The sequence below is a fragment of the Fringilla coelebs genome, assembly GCF_963513975.1.
Source record: "Fringilla coelebs genome assembly, chromosome: 8".
Taxonomy (NCBI): Eukaryota; Metazoa; Chordata; class Aves; order Passeriformes; family Fringillidae; genus Fringilla; species Fringilla coelebs.
The window spans coordinates 12222545-12240152 of NC_140066.1; the positions used below are offsets into that span (position 1 = coordinate 12222545).

The 17608-nt window shown below is 40.0% G+C and overlaps 1 protein-coding gene across 2 annotated transcripts in view; it reads right to left on the reverse strand.

The window, feature by feature from the left end:
* Positions 1–591: 591 nt before the first annotated feature.
* Positions 592–17608, reverse strand: part of CSGALNACT2 (chondroitin sulfate N-acetylgalactosaminyltransferase 2) — a 32533-nt gene continuing 15516 nt past the window's right edge. The window contains exons 2-8 of one of the 2 annotated variants that reach the window (XM_084209871.1): positions 16322–17563; positions 8811–9027; positions 8183–8284; positions 6436–6614; positions 4744–4838; positions 3642–3723; positions 592–2481 (exon numbers count right to left, since the gene is read on the reverse strand). In XM_084209871.1, the coding sequence (XP_084065997.1) occupies positions 2189–2481; positions 3642–3723; positions 4744–4838; positions 6436–6614; positions 8183–8284; positions 8811–9027; positions 16322–16985 (1632 nt within the window). In that variant the 5' untranslated portion in view covers positions 16986–17563 and the 3' untranslated portion in view covers positions 592–2188. The remainder of the gene's footprint in view (positions 2482–3641; positions 3724–4743; positions 4839–6435; positions 6615–8182; positions 8285–8810; positions 9028–16321; positions 17564–17608) is intronic. The other variant, XM_084209872.1, reaches the window with a different exon arrangement.

Here is a 17608-nt window from a genome sequence, read left to right on the forward strand (position 1 = left end):
AGGCAGCGTCCGAGAGCTGAGGCGCAGCAATGCTGGGCCTGTGCCCTCCCTCCGTGTCCATCCCAGGTGTGCCAAGCAGTGCTGGTGTCAGTGAGAGGCAATTCTGGATGCTTATTCTTGTGCAGCCAGGACAGCAGCAGCTGTCCTGAAGTTTTAAAGGCTGGAGTCTCAGGAGACTGCCCCACTTGTATTTCACCCCAAGTCACAATACCAATGTATTTAATCTTGTCCTCACCAGTACCTTACAACTTTTGTTAGCAATAGCCAAGATGTCCAACTAAAGTAAATCTGGTGTAAATTTAAGTTGTCCAAAGAACAAACTCTGGTATCTGGTCTGGGTAGAACCTGAGATGCAAAACTGAGCTGGCTGAACTTCTCACTGCAAATATTATTTGAATCCAGTATGCTACGCTCTGTACAATATTATTGTAAAAACATATTTCAAAGAAACAGCTTAAAACAATTTCTAAAATGCAGAAATTCCATTTATTATATTGAGAATATCAATTGCAAGAAGTCCTGCAATGCATTCTCTTCACTCTAAGTACAATACAGTACACTGTTCTCCACAATAAGTTACATAAAGGCGAATTTTATATACATATAAAAAAGAATCAGTGCCCAGAACTATTTGCACAGCATATCTGCTATTCAGAAATCAATCATTTAATCTTTAGTTGCCTTCAGAATTCTTGAGCAAAATAAATCCATAAACAGATCTTAATTACCTGGTTTGAGAAAGGTTTTCAACTAATATCTAAATTCAGCAGAAACCATGCAAATGGTTTAACCACTGAATTAGCATTCTCTGCATTCATTCTATAAACAAATGTATTAAAAAACGAGGCATGCCATATGGTATCATATAAGACAACATGGAGAAAAATGACCTGCCTGCATTTGTACTGTTTATGCATCCCAAAACACCCAAAAAGGGAAGTACCAAAGTGGTAGTGCCATTGTACAAGGCACTCATGAGACCACAGCATAATTCTGCTTAAACATGCTCCAAAAAAAGCCAATAAGCAACAAAAAACCAAAACAAAACAATCAAAAAACAAACAAACAAAAACTGACCCAGAGGAAGAAAAACCAAAACCCTAAAACATCCGCAAACTGAAAAAGTGTAAGGCTGCTAGGATGATCAGTGTAATGAAGAGCATTGTATAAAGAAAGACTGTAATAGCACTTGCTTTTTCAGTTACTGAAACAACTAGGAGTATATGACACCTTACAAAAACATGTCAGGAAAATGCCCAAAAGAGAAAGAATGCACAAGGAAAATATTGGCATAATAGCAAACAGGCCTCTAATAAAGTCATATGGGAATGAAAAGGTGGTTCCTCAACTTAAAGGATGAGATACATAGCCAGGGCCTTGGAATAAGAAGGAATGGGGCCAAAAATATTTAAGCAAACAAGTTTAATAGCACAGCTCAGTTTACAGGAGAGATATGGCACCTACTGTGGGAAAAGAGCAGGCACAGAAACACCCTGCTGGAATGTTCCCAACTTCCATCACTGAAATAAGAAGGTGGCGTTTCCTTCACAGTGTGAATTTCCATTATATGTTCTAAAATTCCACTTAAAAGGATCTTCATTCCCACCCCCCCAAATTATTCTCTATTCAACCATGTCAATGTCTGTTAATACAGCAAATGTGGCACCAAGCCCTTGCTGTGGAATCAGCACCCTGCACAGCTGCTGTACCGGTCAGCATGTCCATATAGCTTCCACGGTGAGATTATTTTCCCACACCTTTCTCTTGTTTATACAATGGAGTCTAAGTATAGTATCCTTCTAAAGTCACAGTGCAGTGAGCCATACAGACTGAAAATACTCAAGACACAAAAGATTATTTCATTTAATTCTCAAAAGAATGCAAACATAAGAACAGAAATGTACCACATGGAAAAGTGTTGAGTTGTACATTCCAGAGATTTTTCCAGTTGACACTGAAGACACTTTCCTTGAACCACAGACGCCGTCCAATTTAGCTGAGGTGCTCGAACTCAAGTGATTTGTAGGTAAGAGCCTATCAGTCAAAGGATTACTCGGAAAACAAACACGAGAACCAAAAACCCTCTAAACTCTTCTTCACTGAAAAAGAGAGGCACTGCATTTGTGAGCTGAATTAAGGCTGTAGAACGGTGCTGGTTCAGTGTGAATGCGCAGTCCCCAGGCGGCCCTCAGCCCGCGGCCTCGCTGTTAGTCCTGTAGGCCTGCTTGCGGAGGTGCGCCTCGATCTCCTCGCGGAACACCAGCATGCCCAGGTGCGAGTGCGACGCCTCGTTCATGGCCTTGGACTGGATGCACATGCGGTACTGCTCGGGGGTCAGCTCGTCCGCACAGTGCTTCTCGTGCCACAGGTGGAACAGCCCGGGCACCGGCGTCCTGATCACCATCAGCTCCCCGTGCAGGTACTTCCTGTACAGGTGCACGTCCTCGCCGCCCCAGCCTTTCACTTCCAAGTCAAAACCCCCTACAAAGACAGCGTCAGAAATCGTTATCTGGGCACACAGGCAAGAAGAGCAACACTTCATGCCTAACGTGTTACCAGATCTGGCATGACATTCCAGAAATTCTGTAGCACTTAACTAAGCTTCCCATGCCACGGCATGCCAATTTGAGGGACGGGAGCTTCAAGGATACCGCATCCTTTGTGGTGGGAAGTGCCCAGGACACAGATCTGCTGACTACAGAAAGCCTCTTAGAGCATCTCCAAACTGCATTATGCATGACATCCCATGTGACAGCTGCAGAAAACTGTAGGCAAACCTCACTCGCTATGCTTTTGAATTATTTTTAGGAAGCATAATGGATTTTAGCAGCTGGAAAATGAAGCAGCCATGCACCCTATGAGAAATCCTCTCTAACAATGCCAGCAATTACTCCACAGGTCACAATTCAAAAGGCTGGATTAACAAAAGGAACATGGTTCACCATTTTAAATTCTCTTGTTTTTCCAGGACCACAGTGAAGAGCAATCCAGGCCCTTGTACAGTTTCAAAACTCCAGAATTATGAAGTCTTCGTTTAGCACTACCATGCAGATGGCAATATGACTGCTCTTAGCAATCAGCCTGCATTCAAGCCACCAGACAGCACGCAGGGCTCTGTCATTACATCTTCTGGCAGATTTACATCTTCTGGCAGACTATGCTCACCACTATCTTCCACATTTAAGCACACCAAGCTGTTCTCAGTTTTAAGAACATGCCACAAGGGGGGGCAAATCACATTGCTAAAGATTCCAACAGCTGTATTCAATTTCTCTAGGTTATTTAAAAGAAAGGATTAGAATGCTTCTTGTCTATGTGAATGGCTTATTTGAGTGACATGTTTCTTAAACTTGACTCATTTGCTTCAGACAGACACAAAGTACCAAAAAAAAAAACCCCACCAGTATTCAAAAAAATTCTAGAAATATTTCTAGTAAAACTACTGTGTCTTTTAATACACTTGACAAATGGGACATCAAAATCCAGAAAAGCTAATTTATCTCACTGGTCAAACTTGTCAAGCAAGTCTGCTGGGCTTGGGGAAATATTACAAGAAATAACTGTATTACTTTCCTATCATTAGGTAAGACCAGAGAATCACTTTTTAAACACACTTCTTTTTTTCTTTAGTCTCATCTTACCAACAGTCAGAAAGTCTGTCCGATATTGACAAGTCATCCCAAAGCCAAAATCCCTCCAGAAACCAGAATCCTTCTTGTGTACCTGCAATTTTAAACCAGTACAATTTTGAAATGTACAATACAACCAAGGAGGTACATTTCACTTGGTTTTGCAGAAAGCTAAGCTCTTCCAATTGTTTGTTCAGGGCAGGATAGAGCATAATAACACTTCTGGTATTTCTGTGTCATGCACTCATGTGGGGCTTCCCAGTGACCTGCTGCTCACTTCACCCTCTGCCTTCCAATCCCACTCAACCTCACTGCAGTTTCCATAGCAGTTTCTGCTGCACCACCTCTATTTTCTATGTATCTACCCAGACCAAGCAGTAAATTAGTCGATGGTTAAATCACCTGTTCCCAACACTCCATTTCCTACCCATTTTCTAAGGCCACATTTGTCTCTTGATCTGATATGACATGAAAAGTAAGCTTTGTGATTGAAGTCAACAAGCATAATATTGTTAAGTTTAAAAGAGTGAACAGAAGAACTGTCAGGCAGGGGCTCACTCCTCTATCAGCTGTGATTATCCAAGATTATATGCAAAACCTTCCCTCTGGCTTTCAGCAGGATCCTTGCAAACAACGTAGGGAATGAGAGCTATTATGTTTTTCTTTTAATACACCTCTACTCTCTTCTTTTCCTCCTCTAAACCTGTCCATCTCAGAAGTCTCAGCTGCAAAACCCAATTTCATCCATGCAGTCTCTCGAAAGAGTCAGACTGGACACATCTTCAGAGGTTTTTGCCTTTCACCAATGCTTTGTTTGCTGGAACATAAGATGAAAGCTGCTGCCATGCAATGCCACCAACCTCCTAAAAAACTGGCTTGTCAAGGCACAATAAGCAGCAGATAAGAACTACCAACTTCATTTGGTTAATTGCAATTACTTCTTTTAAACTAGGCGGAAGGTTTTTTCCAAGCGCTTTGCCCATAATGGAGAAAACTGTTTAGATATGCAGTGCCAAAGGTCGTAAGATATCCCAAACAGACTATTCAGTTACACTTAATTTCGTTTCAATACAAAGCACACCTAATTCTATGCAGAATAAACCAAGCTGCTTACCAATTGCTGCTCCACAGGAGGTGGTATATCTTGATTGGCATAGACAATAGCAGGATTGTAAAGGCTGAATACCACAGGATAGAAAACTTTTTTCCCTGGAAATCAAAAGATAATTGTTACGCATTGTGGGCATGCTTTCTGAAGGCAAAAAGAAACCAGAAACACTCTTTTTATGTAAAAGATGACCTATTAGGCATTTCCTAGTGGATATAAATAACACCAAGTTCTAGCTGCTAAGATTGCCCACCTAGGAAGACCACTGCAAGTGACATCCAGCGCGGCAGAGCCTTTAGGATTAAAAAAAATATATGTATGCATGTTATACACATTACACTTGATTTGCATTTATATATAATTATACATGCTTATACAAAATATTAGATATCTCAGTATCATTCTAGGTGACTGAAAAATTCCTGCAATAATGATATGCAGTAAAACTAAAAATAACCAAATCCAATTAGCACCTTGCATTGTTGAGTTTTATGAATTTATCTCTGTCCACAAATATGTAAAAGCAAGTACTCCCAAGATACCCTGCAAGGGCATCAAGCATCATGAGAATCCTGACTATGCTGAAAACACCAGTACTGTGTCTCTTATAGAAGCCAGGTAAATATTTTTCCACTAATGTCTTGCATGACCAATGCTGCAAAAGTACTGACAACAGTCCACAAGAATATTCACTATTCTGAGTTGGGCATGAACTCTGAAGGAGTGAGCAGCATTTTCAGATCTCATTTGAAACAAAGATGACAAACTGCCAGTATGAACTTCAAGCAGTGTCTTGAACTCTCTTTCTTGTTAAAGCTCACAAAATACTCCCCTCCAAAATTTTCCCCATTATTTATACAATTTGTTTCATGAAGAACAGAGACAGAAATGAAAGAAAAAGCAAGAAACAGAACCCAAATAGCTGGCTTCTGAATAACTTTCTTGCCTGTTTGTTAGGTGAAGAAAAAATATCTATTGATTCCAAACTGACATTTGGAGAAAATGGTTTCTGACTGCAACAAATTTCAAACAAAAGTAAGCATTAGAAAAAGGACCCAAACAGTTTGACAGAAGGGGATCTTCAGTAGCGTGCTTGTTAACTCAAGAAAACTTTACCCTTCTTGGCAGAAGCTTGTAGAACAAGCAAGCATCATACAAACTCAGAAAAATAATCAATATTTCAGAGCTTAGGATGGAACAGTGGAACACTAGCTCAGTCTCCATAAGGAGCACACTGTAGCTCTACTGAAAACCATTCCTTTGCAACATGTCTTGGCCATACACATGTGAGAAGAGATAAACCAAACTTGTTAAGAGATTTCAAAACAACAAAAATCATCTTCCACTGTAGAGTGTTACACTGAGTTTTGTTATACAGATTTACATGCAGTCTAATTGTTAAAGCAATGAAGTTGTCCAGCTTTCTTTCAGACAACTAAATCTAAAAAGAACATGAAAATTTTATGTTGCACAAAAAAGACATGTTCTTAAAACAAGCTACACTAAGGCAGAAGTTATTTCTCAGTCTAAATATTATTGCCCTTTGTGCAGAGAGTGATTAGTTTTCTAGGGTGTGTGGTACTGAATAAGCTCCACCATTCTAGTTGAGTTTTCCTTGTTTTCTATATGCCCAGCACAGGTCAGCTGAAGTCAAGCAAGGTGACAAGGCTCCCTTCCAGCAACAACAGGGGAACATACCGGGCTCAGCATTTAAGCGACAGCTGTTGAGGAATTCGGCTGTGAAATAAACATCAACATCACAGAAGAACATCAGGACCTCGCCCTTTTCCCAGGCTCTGGCACCCATGTCAAGTCCTCGGCCTCGGTTGAATTCCTCATTCAGAGAGACAAGCGTGTAATTGTGGAAGTCAGTTTCTCTACAAGAAAAACAGAGCCAAACCCAACATAAATCTGTGGGGAGGGGCAGAGAGGACCATTGATAGGTTTTTTAGCATTTTACAGGAATTTCATTCCAGAAATTTAAAAGCAGTTATATGATCAGAATGAGAAAAAAAAAATTGTTACACTTAGTTGTCTATTTTAATTTTAAGCCTTGTAAAATGATAGAAATCAGTCTTTGTAACTTCATTTCATGTTTAATCATTCAGACAGATAACAGGCCTTTTGTTAACTGACATGAATTAAATTGCTCTCTGAATTACAATAGCTTCTAAAATTTGTCCCCACAAACCAAGAAGTCCTGACCAACAGAAATATCTGTCTTCACTAGCTCAGAGAAGAGGGCAAACAGGAAGCCAGAGTCCTGGCATCACCAGTCATGGGGCAAAGGCCATCTGTGTGACAGTGCCACCATAACCCAGGCACTTTGCTTCTCCTCGCTGTTCACCACTAGCATACATGCCTGTACTCACAGCAGAAGAGGGAAGGAGCAGCCAAAGAAGACTGGAAACACACTCAGAGAGCACCTTCAAGCAAAGTTAAGTGTCTACTTCAGAGACACTTCAGAGGACAATGCTTGAAGAGAAGACAGTGAAGATATTCAACAGTAGCACCACTAAAAAGATACAGAACCAGGTAAATGGCCAGTGAGCCTGCAGCACTGACTCAGTGCTCTGAGGGACAATTCACTGGGAGCAGGGCAGGCAGCAGAGGCCTCAAAAATGGAGGGGTACAGCACCCAGGAGGGAGAGTGCTAGGGAGACCACAGCAAAAAATGCAGAAATTCTCTCCTCCCTTCCTAGGAGATGCCCTTACATGTCAGGCTAGCTCTCCATCACAGGCTCCAAGCTGGTGACAAAGTAGCCTGTGTCTAGTCGGTGTCATGGGTAGGAGCCTGGACAGCACAGTGAGACAGGGATCATACCAGAGCTCAAGGAGAAGAGGCTCCCAGCTCAGGGATGAGTGCAAGAGTTCAGGTGGTGAAGGAGCCCCTGGGCTATAGGTTAAAGGATGCTGACACCTGTCCCATCTCTCTGGAGCAAAAACCATAAAAGACACATTTGTGAATTTTACTGATGTCATGCTGATACAGCCACAGTGGACCATGCTTAAAGTTATTTTACAGCTGAGAGTAAGTACAGGCCTACTTTAACTACTATATTTCTCTTCCTTATCATTAAATAAAATTGTTTCTCCAGTGAGGTAACTATTAAAATGTACATCCTAGTTCCAAAGAAGCTAAACTCTAATCAATCTGTTAACGTGACTGAATATCCACTGCAAAACTCACCCCTGTTGCTTTTTGGACTGTCAGATAGACACCTCAAAGTCTTTTCTGGCTATAACTTGATTTTTAGTAGTCTTCAGGAAACTTTTGCAACCTAAGCTGTAAAATGGCAACCATAAATAATGTACAGTAAATAAATAATGAATTTCCTAGTAACCTGTAATGGAGTATAACTTTATTTGGTTTATTTCTTCATTCTTTTTTAAAAGCTGTTTAAAATGCCAGTTTTACTGACTGGTGTTGGACTGATATACTTACCTAGCTACAGATTCTAGGATGCCTTTCACTTCTGATAGACCATCTTGTCCAAAGTACACCACTGTGAGGTGAACACGCTTATCCTGATGAATACACACATCCCTATAAGCACAAAGATAAGCTGATATTAGTAAATACTTGCAACACAACAAAAAACTTTAGGTACTTAAAAGCTACAGCACTAAAAAGAATTAGCAGATTGAAGTAATCTGGTTAGTCATCAAATGGCTTCAAAGAAAACAAAAAGAGATGCTTTCCCCTCTTCTTTCCCCACCTTGCCCATTTACATCACAAGGTTCCAATACTGTATGTCACATTCCAATACCTTATTTTATAAACAGGCACTCCTCAACTGATGCAAATACACAAATTACGTTCAAGATCATCTGTGTCCACAATGACCCTGACTTTTGGTAATTTTGCTGCAATTCAAGAATCCCTTAAGCCCTTTTAGAAGCAATGTTTTCTCCATACAGTAGGTTTAATTACAAACATCCCAAGGCAGTTGCACACAATGTTGGAATCATTAGCTCTGTTGCAACTCAACCAGAACAGGAATTCACTTGGAAAAGAAAACAAAATACTGAAAATCAGGAACATAGCTCACTATATAATCTCATGCACCTACCTAAAGTTTTGCATAAATTGTGCAAATGCCTCAGTTCTTCCAGCAAGAGGAACAATAACGTTAATGATCGATCTAGAAATATCGACTGTTTCACTCTTCACTTTCATGAGGGGTCCAAAAGGTCGGAACAAGGTGACATGCCTGTACTCCATGCCATCCATCTTCTTATAAAACAGCTCATACTGTGTCCCCTTATCTCTCTCTGTACGATAGTAACCTGAAGAATAAGTCACACAAGTAATATGTACAGTCAAAGATCCCAGCAGTTTTATTTCAGACACACTGGTTTTCCTTACAACTAAAGAAGTGAGGGCAAAGCTTCTGGGTTTCTCCTATATGAAATTTCCACAAACTGTTATTGATCACAGTCACCCTTCTACCAATTTAGGTCAAACCTGAGAAACAATCCCAAATGAACTCCAGCTTCCCCTGCTTCATAGAGACAACAGATTTCATGGTCCTATGCCAATTTCTCAACTGGAGTTGGGTCTTCCCAACAAAAAGGAAATTCAGCTATTTACTATGGAAAAGGTTGGCTGAAATCTAATATTGCCTGAATGGCTTAATTCTTAAGCCATTCAGGAACAATCTAGCTCTGAGCTAGTCCACAGTAAAATCTGAGATCATCTGGCCAGTAATCACCACAAGAAAAGCAAAATTTGTTCTGTGGGCAGAACAAATGACAATAACTTGCTTGACAAAGTCTGCAAAATCTGACATGTGGCATTTAAACAAAACAACTGTGCGATAGTGCTGGAATGCTTTTAAATTGTTTTCACGGCTGACCAGTAATTAATGCTTTCTATCTGATAAATAAGTGGTACTTTACTACACCCATAGAAAACTTCTGCCTATGTCCTTAGAAGACTATGTGGCTGTCACACTTTAGGACAAAAGTGCTAGTCCCTCCAGAAACAGGACTATCTGTTGAGAGATATTTTACTTCAAATGGGTAGGAAAAAATCTGTCCCTTTAACTTAAGGACCATCAAACAAGGAAGTCAAAGCAACAGACTCTAAGTTTATACCACATAGGAGAGGACTGAGGCTCATCTGTGGTTTTGACCCTACTAAGCTCTGTGTTACTAATTCCATATCTATGCTAACCTGAGAGTAAGAAATTATGACAGGAAAAATCCTCCAATAAAAATGGCTTATGTTCATCCCATCTCTGCTTTCCACTCACCAGCAAGGAAAAGATGTATTGTTCCAAAGAACCACAAGCTACACCATGAACTGGCATTACATTCCAGTTAAGTGGCCACCCAGACCGTAGAGAAAGAGCTGCATATGCCCAAGTGTGATGCACACCCCTGCCCTAACATGATGCATTTCCTTTCACCTGGCTGCCCTGAACTGCCCCTTCTCCAAGCCAGTCTCCTCAGCAACTGAAATCCCTCCCAGGCCTCCCACCCTGAAAGCAGCTGGTGACAGGCCACAGAGCATACTGGTAACACAAAAGGTTCTCTTTTGTACCTCGCATTAATACTGTCCTTTTTGTTGTCTTTTTTTTTTGCAACTGAAATCAACAGCAGACAAAGTATGCAAAGAAAGCAGCTCCCAGCCCTACAGCAGCTTGGGCTTGACTGTCTCAGGAACCATAAAGAAGGGATGATGGAGCTTTATGTCTCTCCCTCTGCCCAGGCAAGTATTCTCCATGTTCCCTTCCCTTTCAATACAAAAAGCAAAGGAATGTGCACACCACCCTGACCTAACTTCTTTCTCCATATCTCAGATTCCATTTACAAAGAAAGAATGCTTTCCCTAAATCTACCTCCATGTTCCTCTGCTCCAGCCTCCACCCCCAAACCAAACCCAATTTCATTCACTTCTGCCCAGCAGTCTCTCTTCTACAGCAAGCTCCTTACACCCCTCCCATGCCCAGCTCTGTAATCCAGCCTGTCTTGTGGACAAGCACATGCACTGGCAGACCAAGGGACAATGTGGATGAACACCACAGAGGGGCTGTGGGACACATGGTGCAGCAGAACAAGCTGGTCCATCACACTGGAAGTCAGTGATGACTGAACCTCTCAGCTGAGAGGCTTTTTACCCTTTGAACAAAGTTCTGCAATGCTCTCCTTGAAGAGACTCAAATGCACATTTATGCTTTTGTCAGCACAGAGATGCATAAGTACACCCGACATTTTAATGCTTATTTTTAAATCATTATTAATTACAAGCACTGAAAATGGTGTTTCAAACAATGAAAGCCCACAAGCCAGAAGAAGCACAAGATTTTAAATCCCTCTCAACCCTTTTCCATTCCAACTCTTTGTGCTGCACACTGTAGGCTGGAAACAGCATCTTGGTGAATGGAGGAGCTGATGCACCATGGTGCTCATACATCACACTTCGATGTAATAGAAAGCAAATACTTTGTACCAGGACCCCCGGGGAAACTAACATTCAGTATTTTATATTTTATTATTTTCTCTGCTATCCAATAGCTGTTTACAGATAAAAATACCATTTACAACATAAGAGAAGTTTTTTAAAAGCATACCAGCTGCCAATAGCTTATCTTAAATCAAATGATAAACTCAGACATCAGTCTACAACAGAAGGCTGAAGTACATACAGAGTAAAAATCTCTAGACTAATTAAAAAAAATTAAACTAAAGCAAAACCCACTGCTGTAACTTCATAAAGACCTTAATATGCAAATTCAAATCCAAATAGTGCCAAGCCAACATTCAATTGTTGAAATACAAGATTCCAAACTTTTGAATCTCAATATGCTACTAGAACCACAATTCTTTTAAATAGTATGTACTCCTAGAGTTATTCTCCTTGCTACGAGCTAGCTTCTGTTGCCAATCTACTAATTTGAATACTTTCATGGGACTCAAGTCTCTATGCACAGAAGCCGGATTTGAAAACAGCCAGAAAAAGAACCCATATCTGGTTTACTTCTTAGTGTATTCCAGTTTTTAACACTTGGAACTGACTCATTTACTAAAACCTGTTATCTCACCTTGCAACTAGCATACGCTGGCTGCCATCCAAAAGAGAACTCCACAAGCAAAGAGGTAAAAAGCAGCAGAAATAATTTAACAGCTGCTATTCCTGGTCCATGAAGCTCCACTCCCTTTGCAGAAGTTCTGCTTCTCACCAAACAAATTAAACATAGGAATCCTGGGGATCAGTTACTATGAAAGCCAAAAAGCTGCTCTTTTGTTGCCTTGAGTATTACTTGCTTTACAACTACCAGGAAGCGTTTGGTCTATGGACTGGAGATGGATCTGGCTCTTTTGGTGTGTAATAGAGTCCTCCACTGAAGTTCCCAGGACAGTGGCCAGTTGCTGGTTTTACACAGCACACAGGCAGGGGCTGTTTGCATGACCAGCAGCCAACACTGCTCTATGGATGGCAAGAACTTGGAAGCTTGCAGCACGGGAATAAAGGATTTTTACATTCCAAGGATGGGTGGGGGTGGGAAGTCTTCTTTTTCAATGATGACCTAAAGAAAGTTTCCTGATTTTGTGCAGTTTCCAACTGAAATAAGAGAAATGGACCCAAACAGCACTGCTAGGCATTCAATAACAAGACCTTTATTAGTGATTAGCTAATTGCCAATTAGCTTCTGAAAACATGCTAGTGGTTCTATTTTCCAACAGTTAATTTTAAATGTTCGTGCAATGGAAGAGCTTGTAATCTCTTGATTAAAAAAGCCAATTACACTGATAAATGCAAACCCAAATAAGCCAGCTACACTGATAGTGAAGCGTCTCCATGAAGGCTCCTCAAGGCTTCTCTATCACCACTCAAGGGTCAATGTCACAGGCTTCTGGAGAAAGGGAACAGACAGAAGTAATACTATTATCTCCTCTGAATTACTCTTCATTTCTTAATATTATCAAATACTGATCTCAAAGAAATCTATTTTTAATGGAGGACTATCTTAGAAGGTGCAGTTCAGCAATTAGGTCCATTGCTCATAATCCTAAATCAATTCATTTGTGAAAATATGTAAAATTGCATCTTTTATCCTCTCTAGGGATACTCTTCATCCAGGGGGAACAGAATACTCTTGCTTCTCATACACTTAGATCTAATGTAAACACTGAGAAAAAAAAAATCTACTTCAAAGGGTTTCTCAAACAGTAACTGCACAACAAGACTTTTTTTCAGGTCAGATTTCTGTTCTGTTAATATTAAAATTCTGGAAATTTCATTATGGGTTGCTACAAAGGAAAACAGGTACAGCAAACAGAGCTGTGAAATTTGCTGGTTTTCTCTTCATCATCAGAGCAAGTCAACTGAGCTTTGTGAAAAATAATTTGAAGTTTTCAGAAAATATCTTTGTAGTTGTAATATATACTTAGAAATCTTTTTTTTTTACTCAGTGTTATTGCTCAAAGCCTGCATATAACCATGGTGCGGCTGTGACAGATCTGCCCTATCAGAATTCAAAAGCAGATTTGGATCACTGCTCTGTTTTGCAACGCTAAAATATAACATGAGCTCAGGAAGCACTTGGCCAGAGTGCTCCCTGTTCTGGACACAGCTTCCTTGCACCACCACAGAACATCTTTGTGCAGAGCCCAGAGAGGCTGAGCAGCTGCACGAACAGTGAAATCAAGGACACACTGCAAAAATGCAGAGTGGCAACAAGAAAGTTGGCATCCATCAGGATGCATTTGGAACTTTTTTGGCCTGCCCAGTGTTAAGAGTAATAAAAATCAGTAGATTCAGACTACCACAAGTATTATGGGCTTATTAAGTGTACTTTTTAAGAAAAAAGTTTATTTAGGAAATTCCTATTTTTAAAATGGAAAGCAGATCGATTTTCAATTCAAGTTATTAGCATTAGTTGTCTCAAGTTACTCCAATATAGAAAAATTCTAAAACACAGTAAGAAAAAAAATTCTTGATGTTCGTTCAAATGAAGACAATGACACTTAACTGACTGGGCAACAGAGGCAACGTAAATTCTGGCAAAGAACTTCAGACATATTCAGCAGACATTAAAAGACACCACTAAGTAAAATCATCTATAAGAAAATATGTTCTAAACTTACTTAAACAACCAACAAATTCTCTAAGGAGAGAGTACCTGAAAGTACATATCACAAAAATTTACATGGTTCCAAGTTTAGTCTAATATTTCACAAGTCTAGGAAAAGAGCAGACATAATTCCCAGAACCAAATATTGACCTATATAAAAATAGCCTGTTGAGGTAACAAGCTAGAAGGCTTCAGAATAAAAATTTCTTGTAGCACAGCTTTGTGGGTAAGTTTTTGTATATAGATATGCAGTAGTTTTGAGGAAAAAAATCCTGCAAGTTAGAAGATAAAACCAACTTATCTATACTGAGCATAAAACATGATTGTTATGTATTAACTGTATTAATTTATTAACTTATGTATTAATGCAGTGCCACATTTTCTCTTTCGTCCCAGAAGTGAAAAAAAAAAATCCACACACCAAGTTTCTCAGCCTCCAGGTTCAAATTGCACAATACTCTAGTTTTAGTCACAAACCCCTTATTACAAAATAATTACCAACTGAAGAGGATGTAGAACTTAAATTACATGCTTCAACTGAAGCCAACTTTAAAAACTATTTCTCTAAATGAGCAACACTAATCCAGCAACAATTTTGATGTGCTCTTAAGACAGTTACAGGACTTGTTCTGACTCCAGCTGATACACCAAATCTGCTAGGCAATTTGATCCTACCAGTTTAGGACAGCTTAAGGGACTAGTATTTTATAAACAGAATGGAATCAGCTTTCCAACTGCACTTCCATCAAAAAGGGATGCACAGGAAGAGTCCTAGAGCCTGTTTACAGGGCTGCAGGGCAAGGGACCTGTATGTACTAACACTGGCTGGGTCTGCTTCTGGAAAAACAGGGGTGGGCAAAGATAACATTCAGAAGATGCCTTTTTTTGCTGGCTAAATTAGCCAGTAGTATTTGCACATAAAAAACCCACAGAATATCCACACAACCCACAACTTCTGTCTGAAGAAAGATACTAATAGATCTAGATAACACTATGGCTGGTTGCTAACACACTCAATATGCAGCATTAAAGACTTGTCTTTCCCTATGGTTCCTGTAACCCTGCATTTGAAGTTACTGTCTTTACAGCAAAAGGAAATTAGTTTGATTTCCAAAAACAAATAGTGGTGTGAACAGAGGAAGAGGTATGAAGTGTAATTCTAAGGTCCTAAAACTACTTGCTTTCTGTCATTAAAGGCAGCACTAAAAATCAACAGCTATTTCAGCCATGATAAAATAAAAACCCATTTGAGTACAAGCAATATCTAAAATAGCAATGGATAAGCAGGTGAATACTTAATGTAGAAATAAAGCCCAAGAATGATTACCCCTGGAAAAAATAATAGGGTTTTAAATGAGAACTGTACTAAGAGCCTAACACAGGCTGACGCATTAACCCAGCTGAGTGGATTCCATGGACCGTACCACCTTCTGGAATGAAGAAGAGTACTTGCATCAAGCTTTAAACACAGTAGCTGTTAAAAACAGAGACTTTTTGCACTACAGACCAATTATATCATGTGAGACTGAAAGAACCTATTATTTCAAGGCCTATGGTACCTTTCTCCAGCATGTTTTTTTTAATAATACAGACATCAGTATTTCAGAATCCCTTCTATAGTAATGGTCTTACAATATCTTTTGGTCTTTAATGGCAGCATGAACTGTATTTATTACTGTAACTATGAAGAAGAGGTACTAAGGCAATTTTTGATAACACTTACCTCCATTGCACGACACCATACCTTGAAAGTCCCCTGTTATGGAATTTGTCACTACTGCACCTTTTAAGGGCCTTACTAAGTGTTGAAAGTTTAACTGCTACATAGGCCTTTATAATAATATGTGTTCTGCAATTAAACTTACAGGCACTGAGACAAAACTGAAAAGAAAACAAGAGAACAGTTCAAGGCTGCACAGCTTGGCAGACCCCATAACTGTGTACCATGAAAGGTCTATTCAGGACACCAAGCTCTTCAGCTGACAGGCCCAGAACATAGCCTACCTCTCCCTCCAGTATGACTGTGCCAGCTCTAAGGAAGTCAAATGCCTGACTATTAACTAAAAGTGGCATAGAGATGAATGAAGAAAAACCATGTAGCTTCATACTGGATTGCTTAACTAGTCTGGAACAAGAGAGATGAATCAATTTCTCCCTCCCAGTGCCATCAGTTTCACTGGAAGTCTTTCAGTTATTTAGGACCATAAGCAGCTTTGTCACACTGACTTTGGATACAATCAGTTAGGAATGCATCTATATTTTAAGCAGATACAGCTTCCCCAGTACACCTCTTGTGGTGAATCCTTCTGAAATGCATTTGTTACTCCACGAAAAACACAAGATAATGAAGCAGTAATGTCCTCATCATCAGAAATAAAGGCTCTTATTGTGCAATTACTCTTCAAGACTCTATTCAAGTAAGTAAAACACCTAAAAGTACAAACCCCATTAAATGCTTGTTGTGACATTCTGTTAAGGCGTTGGGAAGCATGTAAACATACCTTCTATAAAATCATTTTCACTATACAGCTGCCTGTCTCCTACTCCATCATCTTCATCTTGTCCATCTTCTTCATCTGGATTATTGATAACTTCTAGGCCAGCCTCGATAACTTCCACCAATTCATCTCGTTTATCCTTTCTAACAGGTTTCTCTTCTGGATGCCGAGTGAGCCCCATCTCCAACTGGAATACTTTCATGGATGTAAAGCTTTCAAAAGGAATGACTCCATACTCACTAGGCAGTTTGGCCCCCACGCTCACCTCAGCTTTGTCAATCTGGGAATGAAGAAACTCTAGGAGATCATTGGATGTTTGTTCTTTGGTGCCCTGGTAGTTCATACCATTGATCTTCGGGCTCTTTTTTTCCTGCAAGGCCTTCAATTTGTCACTCATTTCCTGAAGCTCTTGCTTTAGCTGGGCAATCTGACGTTTCAGACTGGTAGCTCGGTTTTGATAATGCTCCTCTTGTTCCTGCAAGAGAGCTTGATAGTATTCTTTACCCATGGTTTCACCTACAACACCAGGCAGAGATCCATTGCCATCTGTTTGTGGAGCACACTCCAGCAAATACATGAGCAAGACTAAACTGAATAGTAAAGCAAGGCCCACCAACAGCCAACGAGTCCTGGCTTGAATTACTAAGCCTCTTCTGGGCATTCTCATATTATTTCTGCTACCGATCCTAAAAGATTACTTATTTGCTCTTGCTTTCCGGGGTACATCACCCCAGACTTCAAACCTTAGAGAGAAAACACAACTGTTATAGCTACTACAAGTTCTGGTAACATAGCAGATGAGCAGTTTTCAAGCTTTGCCTTAATCAGGTGTCATTGCAGAGATGTAAATCTGAAGTTCCTGTGTCATCCATAACCATCAACTGTAAGTCTGGCTGGCGCCATACAATTTGTTCAGGATTTCCTACCCCAAACAAAAAAAACCTGCAAAGGAGGAGGAAGATTGAAGAGACCAGCAAGGAATCATACTGCCATCTCCTAATTCAGCCTTAGTTGAAGGAGCCTAGCTTATTTGAAGTTTTGTGAAGGAAATCTGCAAAAGTAATTTTGTAAGCTTTGAACAGACAGCAAATTTCCCCTCCCACTATGTGTGAGAGCAATCTACAGTTTAGTAATAATAATTTTCATTGGCTAGTCTTGCTTTTCCTCTGGCACTTGAGTGTTTTATTCCACTTCCCCTCCTTTCCTTGGAATCTGTGGTTTGAGTCAGCAAAATGAAGACAGAACCTAAAATTAAAAGAAAGGTGCATATTAGAACTACAAAGCAGACAG